Source organism: Melanerpes formicivorus, unplaced genomic scaffold, assembly GCF_026170545.1.
Source record: "Melanerpes formicivorus ecotype bairdi unplaced genomic scaffold, bMelFor1.0.p_v2 SCAF_70, whole genome shotgun sequence".
In the NCBI taxonomy this organism is placed as follows: domain Eukaryota; kingdom Metazoa; phylum Chordata; class Aves; order Piciformes; family Picidae; genus Melanerpes; species Melanerpes formicivorus.
Window position 1 is genome coordinate 1,291,945 of NW_027142422.1, and position 12,617 is coordinate 1,304,561.

General features: G+C 45.9%; 1 protein-coding gene across 6 annotated transcripts in view; it reads left to right on the top strand.

The window, feature by feature from the left end:
* The window catches only part of GPM6B (glycoprotein M6B), a 107,843-nt gene extending 95,406 nt beyond the window's left edge, over positions 1-12,437 (top strand). For 4 of the 6 annotated variants that reach the window (XM_068163113.1, XM_068163108.1, XM_068163111.1 and 1 more), the window contains 5 exons: positions 2,219-2,375; positions 5,531-5,702; positions 7,577-7,650; positions 7,967-8,032; positions 10,502-12,437. In XM_068163113.1, the coding sequence (XP_068019214.1) occupies positions 2,219-2,375; positions 5,531-5,702; positions 7,577-7,650; positions 7,967-8,032; positions 10,502-10,651 (619 nt within the window). In that variant the 3' untranslated portion in view covers positions 10,652-12,437. Of the gene's footprint in view, positions 1-2,218; positions 2,376-5,530; positions 5,703-7,576; positions 7,651-7,966; positions 8,033-8,854; positions 10,032-10,501 lie in introns of those variants that run through there. The other 2 variants (XM_068163109.1, XM_068163114.1) reach the window with 1 other exon arrangement.
* The last annotated feature ends 180 nt before the right edge of the window (positions 12,438-12,617 follow it).

Below are 12,617 nucleotides of genomic sequence, written 5' to 3' on the forward strand. Positions count from 1 at the left end.
CACCTGGGGAAATGCATAATTCCTACTGAAGCAACTGAGGTCTCAGCTCTGTGGAGGCCTAAGAAGAGAGGCAGGGGAGAAGAGGTGCTAGAAAGGGGCAAATAATTTCAGGCCATGGAGACATAATATACCCTTTGGAGTAGTAATTGCCCTTTGGAGTAATAATTGCCCTTTGGAGTAATAATTACCCTTTGGTGTAATAATTACCCTTTGGAATAGTAATTACCCTTTGGAGTAATTTTTGTAAGGTTTTTTATACCTCAGTTTCATATTACTAATTTCTAATCACAGCCATTGAGTCTCTCCTCGACTGCTAATGATGGGGAAGTGAATCCTTCTATACCCTCTCCAATCTTCACTTAATTTTTTCATGCTTTGCAGCACAGGTGCAACAGATTTATCCTGTTATTTTTAATCAGCTTGGAAAACAAACAGAACACTTCCCACATGTAGTTTAAAATGAGCAATACCCTGTTTTGGTACAAGAGGCAGGGTATCTGTCTGGGTAACATCTAACTGTACACATGGTAATCATCCATTTGCTTTAAATTAAGCTAAAACATGCAGATGCTCCTCGAAGATCTATGCCAGCAGCTACTTAGTGGAGAGTGGTAAGATTTTGGGGGGGGGAGGGAGGAGGAGGAGGGGGAAGTGAGGAGAAATATCTTTATCCTTACAAAAGTGGCAGTGTAAAATTAGCCTCTCTGCTCTGTGAATAGCTTCACCCAGAACAGCCATCCCAGCCAGCAGATTACTTTGCAGAAGGAAGCTGCTGTGGAAGTTGTGGAGAAGTTGTTGCTCTAATGACCAAGTGTGACTCCTGGAGACCAGAGGTGTTGTGTGGAAGATCTGGCCTTCTGGTCAGCCCAAACTGTTAGCTTCAAATGCTGACTCTGATTGAGAATACTCAGAAATGATTCTTTCTGTTTACCTGTCCCAGCCACAGTAAAAATACCTGAAGAGTGTCACTGCAGATGGTAGGTTGGTAGGATTCTTTTTAAGCAGTTGAGGACTTCCTCAATATTCAAGGGAAGTGCTTGTACCACATCCTGCTATCATCCTCCTCTGGGGACTTTCAGAGTACCTCAAAAGGAAGCCTTTCCTGAGTATTTCATTCAGTTAAACACAACAATGTAATAATTACACTCTGGGGAGCTCAAAACTGTGGTGACTTAAGGCACTGAAACTACTTGCTCTCTTGGAAGTACCCTCCTGGCTTAAGAGCAAACCTTTGCTCCTCAGGAGAAGCCCCTGCTTGCTTGCTTGCTTGCTTGCAGAATTTTGTATCAACTTTAAATCAACTTAAATGCCCCAAATCTCTGTGCCTTCTCTGACAGTCCCATCTTTGGCTAGTGGTGAATCCAGACCTGCAGCCTCAAATAACTCCTGCTGTGCTGAGTTCCTTTTAAGCATGAGTAGGAGCCACAAAAATCACTGTAAAAAGCCAGATCAGAGAGCATCCAGAGCCATGTTCTGCCTCAGAGAGCAGCTGTGACTTTCTGGAGCTAGAGATGCAGTTATTCCCTTTGAGCTGAGTGTGGCTGTGAGTATTGCTCTGGTGGCATTGCTAAACATGTCCTGGCTGTGTGTTGCCCAGGGATCCCTAAGTATCCCTGAGTTTACAGGGCTTTGCAAACATGCACTCACTGGCTTTTGCAGGTAGAGAAGGTGAATCATAGAATGGTCTGGATTGGAAGGGACCTCCAAAGGTCATCTAGTCTAACCTCCTTTGCAGTACGCAGGGGCATCCTCCACTAGATCAGGCTGCCCACAGCATTTCGGGGAATGCTTCCTATCCCGAAGTCAAAGGACTTGCCACGGAGCCTAATAGTTCAGCCCTTGTCGTTTCAGAGCCCTGTGTTGGCCCTGCCAGACATCCCCTGAATCAGGTGTCAGGATGGATAGCAGGAAAAAAGGAATCTCCATAGTGGGGGCATGAAGGTGTGGCTTCAAGCCGGTGACTAATAGCAGCCAGCGCAGGCAGTGCAGCACAAACAGGGCATGCTCCAGCAAGGTCTCACACACATCAGTGCTGCTCACCTGTGGAAGCAAGGCAGTCACAGGAGTGCTCTCCTGCAGCCTGCTTGCTTGCAATGCATTCAGGAGCCTTCAACTGTTCTGGTGAAGGAGCTGCCTCATACCTGTTATGATGTGGGAGGGCTGGCTTCGGATCTACAGGACCTGAGCCTAATGGCACCTTCTCTCTGTCCCATTTCAGAATACAGCTAATGCAGTATGTCATTTATGGCATTGCATCCTTCTTCTTCTTGTATGGAATAATCCTCTTGGCAGAAGGGTTTTACACAACAAGTGCAGTGAAGGAGCTGCATGGAGAGTTCAAAACAACAGCCTGTGGTCGCTGCATCAGTGGGATGGTGAGTAGCATCAGCAATGGGAACAGCAGCCTTCCTTTCTGGGGTAGTTTTAGGCTATGCCTTGGAAATTTAGCTGCAGATCTCGAGCAGAGAAGTAGAAAACTATAAGTAAGTCACTACTGGGTGTAAAAGGAAAACCTGTTGGGCACTGCCTGGCTCCTGTGCTTCTGCACAACAAAAGCTGCCTTCTGAACTCTTCTTGGGTGCTGAGAGTCAATCCCTGTTGCTTATCCTCTGAACTTTAAGCATGCTTGGTCAAATGCAAACCCAGCTGCTGCAGATGGACTGTTGGCAGCTGCTGTGGCCTCCCTCTGTCGTAAAGCTGATCCTGCTGAGCTGCACTAGGCTGCTGGGGGCTGCTGATTTTAAACCACTCAAGGCAAGTCAAAACAGAGTTTGTGCTTTCAGTGGTGGAGCACAGCAGCAATGCAGAAAGGCAGACTGCAAACTGGCTGTGGTTTGCAGACCTGTTTGAATAACAAACCACAATGCCTCCAACTTCCACAGTCAGTGCTGCTTGAGGATGTGTGGGTCCTCCAGACTAAAGCATAATGAATGAAGCTCCACAACATCTTTGCACCTGAGTCAAGTATTGCTGCCTTGCAGCACACATGTGTAACAGTGAGTCTGCTCTGCACAGCTGAAGCACTTCAGGCTGTACATCTTCCCTGCAGTTCACTTCTGCAGCACAGCAAAACTTTAAAGAAAATTCAACTCAAAATAAAACTTCAGCTCCTCACCCACACTGCCCCCAGGGGCAGGCTCTGCAGGAGCAGCAACATAACTGTTTCTGAGAGAGGATTTCAAAGCTATTTCTGCAACTCTCAATTCAAAGCTTGTAGTTTGGGAGGCAGCTAAGCAGTGTGACAGATTGCCCACGGGAGAGTGTGGGTGAAAAGAGAGGAGGCTTTTGATGTGATTTGTTGCATTTTAATATACAAGCTACAGCCTGTGCTTTCAGAATGTGTCCTTTTGGCTAGTTAAATGCAAGAGAGGTGCATGATTCTTTGCAGGAGGGTTGAAACAATTGCTCCACTCTCCTGTGGGATACTTCTTGGATTTTTCAAGAGCTAGTGAAAATGTCTGATGGTTTTCCAGTTAGGCAGCTTTTGCCTGCTCTTTTTCTAGCACCTATCAACCTCCCCAAGGAGCAGCATTAGATCTAAAGCAGCATTTCCCAAAGATCCAGCATACAGTGAGTCTCATTAGCAGAGGCAGTTGCTTGTGCAGTTGAGTGGCTGCAGGCACATGATTGTCAGCTGCTTATACAAATACCACTGTTGCACATGGAAATGTGACAGAAAAACATGTTCTCATGTTTGCCCATATTTGTCCACACAATGAAGGAGAGAACTTGGCAGCTGAGTAATGGCTCAGAGATCTGGTAAGACACCTCAGTGTTTGGTGGTGACATGCATGGTGTCAAAATGCCTGCACGCTGCTGTGTAGTGGCAGAGTTGCTTAAAACACACTAGGGTCTAGAAGAGGGATTGCAAGGAGCTATAATAATCACAGCTTAGTGGCTGCAGCTTGGTACAGACAAGCAGCTTTTGGACACAGAGTGATTTTGCTTTGCCTCTTTGATCAAGAGCTTCTCTGCTTCTCCCTACATTACCTTACCAAGCTAGGTCCTGCAAAGCAGTCCCTTCCATCTTGCATAAGATCATTACAACAGACAGGCTTCCAGCTTCCCCACATTATCTGTGCTGGCTGTGATAGTGCAGCACAGCCATTTCCCACAGCTGCCACACTGAATGTGAAAGCAAGGGAGTTTTCCCCTGGCTGTTGGACAAGTTAAAGGCTGTGGGTAATTGCAAAGGCTTTGGGTGCTTCCTCTCATGCACTCTCCCACATACATGTGTGCTCATGCACGTTTTACCTACAGTGTATCTATAGGAATCCTCTCAACTGCTCCCCTTGGTCCTTACCAAAATCCAAAGAGAGAAGTCTGAATTCTACACAGAACACACAAGTCTGGTGTGTGGCACTGCCTAATGTGAAACAGGGACTTTCAGTTCAGTTGTGTGTAAATGAAAGGCTGGTGGGCTTTCTAGCTTCGCAAGCACCTCACCTCTCCCCCACGCCCCACCTTTGCTGCCTGTTGAACTTGAGGATTGCTCAACCTCTGTTACAATATTTGCAGTGCATCTGGACAAGGCGTGTGAGGATGCCAAATCCCACCGCTGCAGCACTGTTCCTGCACTCCTTCGGCTCTGGGTCAGGCTGAGACAATCTTTGCCCTCGGGGCCCTTGCTGCTCTTCTCTGGCAGACAAGTTTCAAGTAAGATAGTTACAGCCTCAGTGTTTCTAGTCCAGCTGCAGTTACAATTTAACAGTGAAAAGGGAACACACAGGATGGAACAGCACGCCCCTGCCTCCCTGCTAGATCCAAATCCTAGACTCTCCAGGAGAACTTAGAGGAGTAGGAGAAAGGGAAGAGGTGCAGGGGGAGGAGGGGAGGAGGAGATGGAGATGTCCAAAGCAATGAGTGCTGTACCTTGTAGTCTCACCACAGAACATGCATGTCATTTTTTATTTGAGAGCAAACCCAAACCAGCCAATGCCAGTGGACAATCCTGGATTCTCTGAAGGGAAGTAACTGATTTTCTTCTTGGCAGCACGTCACATCAGTTGAATCTCTCTGATCTGGCTGTAATGGTTGGGGTCTGCTTTCAAAACCAAGTATCATGAGAGGTTACACTCAAAACTGATCTTAATAAGCCAGGGAGTAGGGGAGACCTCTGTGAAGAGCAATTCCCTCTCCTGGTTTGATCTGCAAGCTGTACAGAAATGCAGTTTGCCACAGTTAATCAAACAGACAAACAAACCAACCTTCTGAAACTGATTTGTGTTGGGGTTTGGTTTGGTTTAGCCTACAGCCAGCATCCCTGCTTGGCTGAGGATCTTGAGGAATTAATGGGCTGCACTTTCAGGAGGGCAAGAAGAGGAAATGCCCAAATTACTTTCTCAGCAGCACTTAAACTACCAAAGTGTTTGTAAGCAGGGCGAACACTGATGTTTATCTGTGCCCCATGGGAGAGCCGGTGGTTTATTACTGCACTCCTGCCTAAAGGTTACTGTGAAGCATTTGCAAGGACAGGTCAAGTGCTCTTTGCAAAGAATAAACATGAAGTGTTTGTGTTCTCTCTGCCCAGTTTGTTTTCCTCACCTATGTGCTTGGAGTGGCCTGGCTTGGCGTCTTTGGCTTCTCTGCCGTGCCTGTCTTTATGTTCTATAACATATGGTCAACCTGCGAAGCCATCAAATCTCTTCAGACAAATGTGACAGTTCCTGGGGACCAGATCTGTGTGGACATCAGGCAATACGGTACTTCCTTTAATCCTGATTCAATGCTTCATCCTTTCTCCTTGGTCTGTCTTCAGCAGCTTCACCCCAACCTTATCAGAAGAACCAAATGCAACAGCATCTCCTGTCCCTGGACGTGCTGGTACTTCCCTAATGAATTCCACATCGTTCTGATCTCCTCCCAGATGCAATCAGTTTGGCTGAGCTGGGAAGTCAGTTATCTACAATGACTCTGTAGCCATTTCCAGTACTACAGTGTTAGGTTAAAAGATAGATCAGCCTCAAAACAAACTGCTCAGAAACAGCCCTGAGAAACAGAGAGCCAGCTTCTGGGTTTTAAACCCCTGTGCCTAATATAAACGTGAAGTTAACAGCTGAACTTTGCTCTAACAATTACTTTCAGCTAAAAGACCACAAAGCTGCTATCAAGAGCCTGCCTGAACTATTAAAGAATTAATACCACTTCCTGATCACACACAGGAATCCAAGGGGGGAGCAGGGGAGTGGGGACAATGGCTTAAAATAGGCTTTTCAAGTAGTCCATTCTTCAAGGTGAATTTTTCCTGAAGTTAATCTTTTCAGCTTCCCTTGTGCAAAAGAGCTTTTGTCACTGTTACTAGGGCTTCGTTTTAGCTGGGGTTTTCTAGGAAGGGTTTTTATTTCCCCCTCCCTTTGGACTAAGTCACTTGAAGCTGAGAAAATAGATTGAGTGTTGTAAAAGGCAGCTAGGTTTTCCTTTCATATCCTGGCTGTGAGTCCAGCAGGAAAAGCTAAGAGACAGTAATTTTAAAAGCAAGAAGTCCCAAGTCAGTGAAATGTTTGTAACCCCTTCTGGAAACTGGCAGCAAGAGGCTGGGAAGGCATTTTCTTCAGCAAAGCCTAGGAGTGCAGAGAGGAGGTGGTGTGCTCCTCGACCTCTCAGCTTCTGCTGGTTGGTTCATAGCTGTAGGAGCACCATGTGGGGCTGCACTGCTCCTCTCACCACTACAATCATTTGGGTTTCAATGAGCAATGAGAGGGAGCAGCTCCTTAACAGGAAAGCAGCTCCTTAACACTGAACTGTCCTCACATTTTTGGGTGGGAGTGGTAGCTAAAAGGCTTCAAGTGCTGCAGAGAAGATGGCTTTAAAGCAACTCCTGCAAAATCTTTCTGAAAGCCATCCCACCCTGAGGCAACTCCAATGTTCTGCCTGTTACAGAGGTGCTAATTCCAACCAGCCGAGTTTTAACGGCAGGTTGTACAGGGAAGACAAACTGAGCTGCTCCTGTTTCAAATGGCTTTTGCTTAAGCATCTGTTAGGAAAGTTTAGCTTATTTTAAACCTTCTCCATCCTGTCGACTATTCAGATTTTCAGTCGTGTAAGAGCAGTAACTGGGAGTACGTGAGGTATGTCAGACCGAGTGTTCCTGTAGCACATTCACTTAATGCCTTTTTACCTACAGCAACTGAAAACCCTTCTTCTGTAATTCTTCCCTCTAGCTCCATATTCACACCCTTCTACAGCAGTTACTTTTCCAAGCAGAACTTCATCTAGTAAGGAAGTGCTATCCTGAAAGGTGCCAAGTACCTCTGAGATGCAGATTACCCCTTCCCTGCTGAATAGAGGAGTAGGCAGTGTGTGACTGGACCTGAAGTGCAAAATCCCAACCAAGCATTTGGCTGCCATATGGGAAAACCACATCTGAGAACATGCCTTGGCAGCAAGCCTTGGTATAAGGAGAAAGCAACTTGAGTGAGTTGTTTGAATTCCTGCTGCCAACCGAAGTCTGTGCTGGTCACCACACGGCTGCCCAGAATGGGAACACAACTGGCAAGTGGGCGGAATAGCTGAGTGAGGAACGCAGAGTGGGTGTCGACTGCTGAAATCACTGACTGCTTTTGCTGTGCTGTTGCAGGTATTATCCCTTGGAATGCTGTACCTGGCAAAGCCTGTGGGCCCATCTTGGAGAACATCTGCAACACGAATGAGGTACAGACAGATAACCTGTGTGCAGCTGCTGCCTCCAGGCCGCTTGGGCACCGCGTAATAAGTAACTCGAGCCAAATGTCTTGGAGAAAGCTAATACTGATAGTTTAAAGAGATCAATTGAAGCACAGCACTGTAATGGTTCTGTGTTAGAGCCTTCAGAAGATGCCAATTACTTGAGAGCATTCCCTTTTTCCCCTAAAGCTTTGACTACCTTGCTACAGAGATGGATTTGTTAGCCTTAATCTCTAGAACAGTTGAAGTGCATTTTATACTCTCCCCAACTGCTTCAATATTTCTGACCTGTTTTTTCCTCTAGTTCTACATGTCCTACCACCTCTTCATTGTGGCTTGTGCTGGAGCTGGTGCCACTGTCATAGCATTGGTGGGTAATATTTTTCTGGTTTTTTATTGTGTAATGTGTTCCTTTCAGGCTTAAGATGCTTTAGGATTCCATTTTATGTACCTTAAAAGCAGTAACAGCAGACGTTAAGGAGGGCAGGCTGTAGCTGCCATTATTTGCTGCTCTGGCTGGTCATTACAAGTCCCAAACCTCCGCTTTAAGAAGTCATCTTAGCCCACCACCCTCATCTGTAAATTCTTGGCATGTCCTTTGAAAAATCCTACTTCCACCCACTGTTTCTGGCTTTGTGTCCACTACTTCTTCTCATTTTTCTAGTTGACTTGATCAGTCACACTGAATGTTTTGTCTGGACCCAGGCAGTTTGGCCAGTCCCACTCTGCAATGACAATTACAGGTAGCCACTAGAAAAACAGATGTTGACAAGATGCCTGTGTCCTCTCTCTCCTAACCTCGTGTCACCCAAATGCAGGTTTAATACTCAGTATTTGGTGACAAAGCAGCCTTAGGTCTGTAGGTCTGCATGTAGGTTACTGTCTCTGGACAAACTGCCATCCCAGAAGGTGTGCAAGAAGTGTGGAGATGTGGCGCTCGAGGACATGGTTTAGCGGCCACAGTAGTTGGGTTATGGTTGGACTCGAGGATCTTAAAGGTCTTTTCCAACCTGAGTGATTCTAGTCTACAACCCTATCCTATCCTGTTCTAAAGGGCAAGTTCCTTACCTTGCATCTTCACCCTGGAAGAAGCTCAGAATAACCTCTGTTGTGAAAGTATCGAGAGTTGCCCGAATGGGCTCGAGCCGTCACCTTGTCTCTCACTCTGCTGTATTTTGTTCTCTTCCACCAGCTGATCTACATGATGGCTACCACATATAACTATGCTGTTTTGAAGTTTAAGAGTCGGGAAGATTGCTGCACTAAATTCTAAATTGTATAAGCCCAGTAAAGAGCTGCGTTGCGTAGCTTGAGACCACTGACACCCTAAGCTAAAAGGCTAGCCTTCTGAATTTTGTCACAGTCATTGTAAATAGCTGCAGTGAGCATCACTTAGCTGAGCAGATTAATGAAATGACTTCTTGTACATGGACTATGATGTGGACGAGATCTGGCTATTCCTGCATGCCCAGAGGATTCAGTTACTGCAGGGGTGTTTGTAATCATCCTTCTGAGGATGGGAGGTGCCCATTTGCTTTCCAACAGTCATCTCTCAAACACAGACTGGAAGGGTTCAGGGTCAGAAGTCACTCATTTCTTTTTCCTTATGAAGGCCAAACACAACCCCCCCGCCCCCCAAGCAAGCAAAATCTGTGACACCAAACAAATCTGGTGGCAGAAACCAGAAGCCCAGGCATTCTGGATCAGTTGTTGGCTTTTGTTTCCAGTGCATGAATGATGAAAGTTGATTGATTTACTTCATTTCTAAGCAGCTGCCAAATCACGCTCTCTCTGGAAGGAAATGCATCCTTGCCTTAGCTCTGCGTAAAACAATCACACTCTTTCTTTTGGACCCTGAACTAGCGAGGAGCAGCTTAGAAAAGGCTTCTGCTCTTGTATGGCTTGCACTTTAGTAACTGATTTCTCAGTAGCCAGATCTCAGAACTGTAAGTATGACTGCACGGGAAGCAAAACCATGCACAGGTCACAGAGACCTCTTCACACTACTGGGGTTTAAAAGCAAACAAAGAGAAGTGAATCAGTGTGTTCAGATGTAGAGTTTGGGGCATGAAGCATGGTGGGAAGAAGCTGGGAAGAGATGAATGCACAGACCAGAAAAAATCCACACAAAACCAATAACAACAATAATAAGAGTAACAAAACAGAACCAGTTGCTACGTGTGATGTAAAACTCTTCACCTGAGCTTGGAGACTAGAGGCTTACAATGTAGTTCTGAAAGTATACAATGAAGAGTTCTTAACCCCCGTCCTGCATGCTTTTGCTTAGTTTTGGACTCGTGTTTTGCTGTTTGGTTTTTCACTGTGTTGCTGTAGCCTTCTTCACGTAAATAAAACCGTTTACAGTTTCAGGCTTTCGCCAGGGGGAGGGTGGAATTCTCATCTGCTCCTTGGGGGGAAAAGAAGGGCCAGGACCTGGGCTTGGATTGGCATAGACACCACAACCTTAGCGAGCTGTTGGTTCTTCTGGGCACCTCGTAGTTTACGGCGCACACGTTGCCACCTACACAACTCTATTCCTGCTTCCCCACACTCTGCATTTCAATGGAGCCGTACAACTCTGCAGCTCATTTTGTTCCTGTTACACTAACTTCCTCTGAATTGTGAATAACCAACTGAAACGTTAGCATGCCGAGTCCTAGAGACCCTTGGAGATAGCCTCTGTGCTTGTTTTAATAACTGGATGCTTTATTAACGTAGAGTAACTTGTGTTTGTTTGTTGTTTTGGTCATTATTTTAAAGAGTGTCTATTAATCTAACTAGCAGCTTGCTTTGCCTCTTGACATGCTCACTAGCCATCATGCTCACCCTTCTCTTCCAGATCCACTTCCTCATGATACTGTCTTCTAACTGGGCCTACTTAAAGGATGCCAGCAAAATGCAGGCCTACCAAGATATCAAAGCAAAAGAAGAGCAGGAGCTTCAGGATATCCAGTCTCGGTCAAAAGAGCAACTCAATTCTTACACATAAATGTTGGTCACAGTAATTCAGCAGAAGAATTCTGTAGCTCTGACAAATCAACAAATAGCTGCTCCGCAGTACAGATGTGTGTCTACCAAACAAAATTAGAGAGAAGTGCAAAAACTTCACATTCCAGCTCCTGGAACACACTCCTAGGGAATGGGTAATCTTCCATCCTTTCACACAGAGAATGGAGGCTTTCTTCCAGGCATTTTAAAAGGCAACACTTCACAATCAGTGACCAAATTCTTCTCCTCTGAGCCTTTCGGTGTTTAGTATTTGCCACTTCCTACAGCTCGTTGTCCTGCACAAACCGGCGGCAGGTGCTCCGACCGAACCAGCAGGCAGTGAGCAAATCTCTGTCCAGGCCTTAGGCAGAGGCCCGCCTGGGGCGTGTGATTGAGCCTCTCAGTCCAGTCACCAAACCCTGCGCCCAGGCTCTCGGGCAGCCCCAGCCTGTGCCGCGGCTGCAGCCTGTCCCGAGGTGCAGCAGGGGCCCCCTTTGAACCCGCTCCTGCCCCGGGCCAGGGGAGCAGCCCTCAGCTTTTGTGCCACACTTTTCTATGACGAAGCAGCCAAGCTCCTGCGCTTGTGGGAGCGTGGAGCACACGTCCCAAGTTTTAATCCTTTTTAGTAACAGCCCTGTGATGGAATGTAGATCCCTGGATAATGATCCCCTCCTTTGAAAATAAATGTCAGCTCTGCCTTAATATTTATTTTCTATAAATGTCCTTAGCATTTATACAGCAGCAGGAGACCATTATCCTACACTGGACGTGGAAAGTGTTACCTTCTTAAAATGACTCTGAGCTGACTGTTCCACATGAGCGGATGGGAAGGTTTGCAGCGTTCCACACAAGAGCAATTACAGCCATAGAGCAGGATCTCCACCTTTCTCTACCTTGGTGCTTAGCAAATTTCTAGTCAGTGCTGACCTGTTTTCCTTTCTACAGATCAATTAGAGCATGATGAAAAGGTGGTGTTCAGACACCAAAACCAACAAGGAACAACCTGGTGCCATTTCAAAAAATCATTGCCCGTAGGAGTCTGCCTTCTAATCAATGGTTTGGGTTTTTTTTTGTTTCAGAAGCATTCAGTGATATCTTGAGTATTAGTGATGGTATATTTGGTGTTTGTTCTATATGATATATATATATATATATATATATAAATGTGGGGGGGAGGGGGGAAGCAAAACACATCAGTCTTGAGAAAATTAACTCCTGGAGTCATACCCATGTTCAGCTGACGTGTGGGGTGAGAGTTCTGTGTGCTGAACCCAAGCTGAAGGAAGCAGAGATTTCTTCAAGACAGTATTAAGAGGCAGTAGGGGAGGGGTGGGTACTCACTTCAGAGATTCCTTCTTTTGTTTCTTACCATTTTTGTTTTCCTTTTTGTTGTTGTTACATCTTGAAGTCTAATTTGACAGTTTCACACAAGGGGCAAAGTTGATCCACGTAGAGCAAATCTGACGCCAATAGCCTAGTGTATGTCCTTACCTGTTGCATGAAGGAGACATTTCTACAGCCATGCAGGTGACGTCCTAGCCCAGTGTTTGCATAAGGGTACAATGGAGGCAGTGTCTTACAGCCTAATTCTTTTCTAATTCAGTGTAGCTATGACTGGGAGTTTTTGAAGTTTTGTTTAAGTAGTCCTAATATTTTTATGTAAAGAGCATTAAATTTTGCTATGTATAAATTTTTGTAACCTAACAGTGAATCAATATTTTCTATCAGTGCCAAGGGCTTCCTGTAGTTACATCCAAGTGTTAAAATAAATCTTTGTAGATAATAGACGCCACTTCTGTGTACGCTTCTTTGACCCCAGCCCTCCGGCTGCTCCCCGCTAGCGCATCTCTGTGCTCTGTGTCTCTCTCGGAAAGAGTTAGCTCAAGACGTTTTGCTCGGTAGTGCCTACCCCACTTGCTCCTGTAGGGGGAGGGAGGCCCTGTAGGTGTAACGCTTCAGCATGGTAA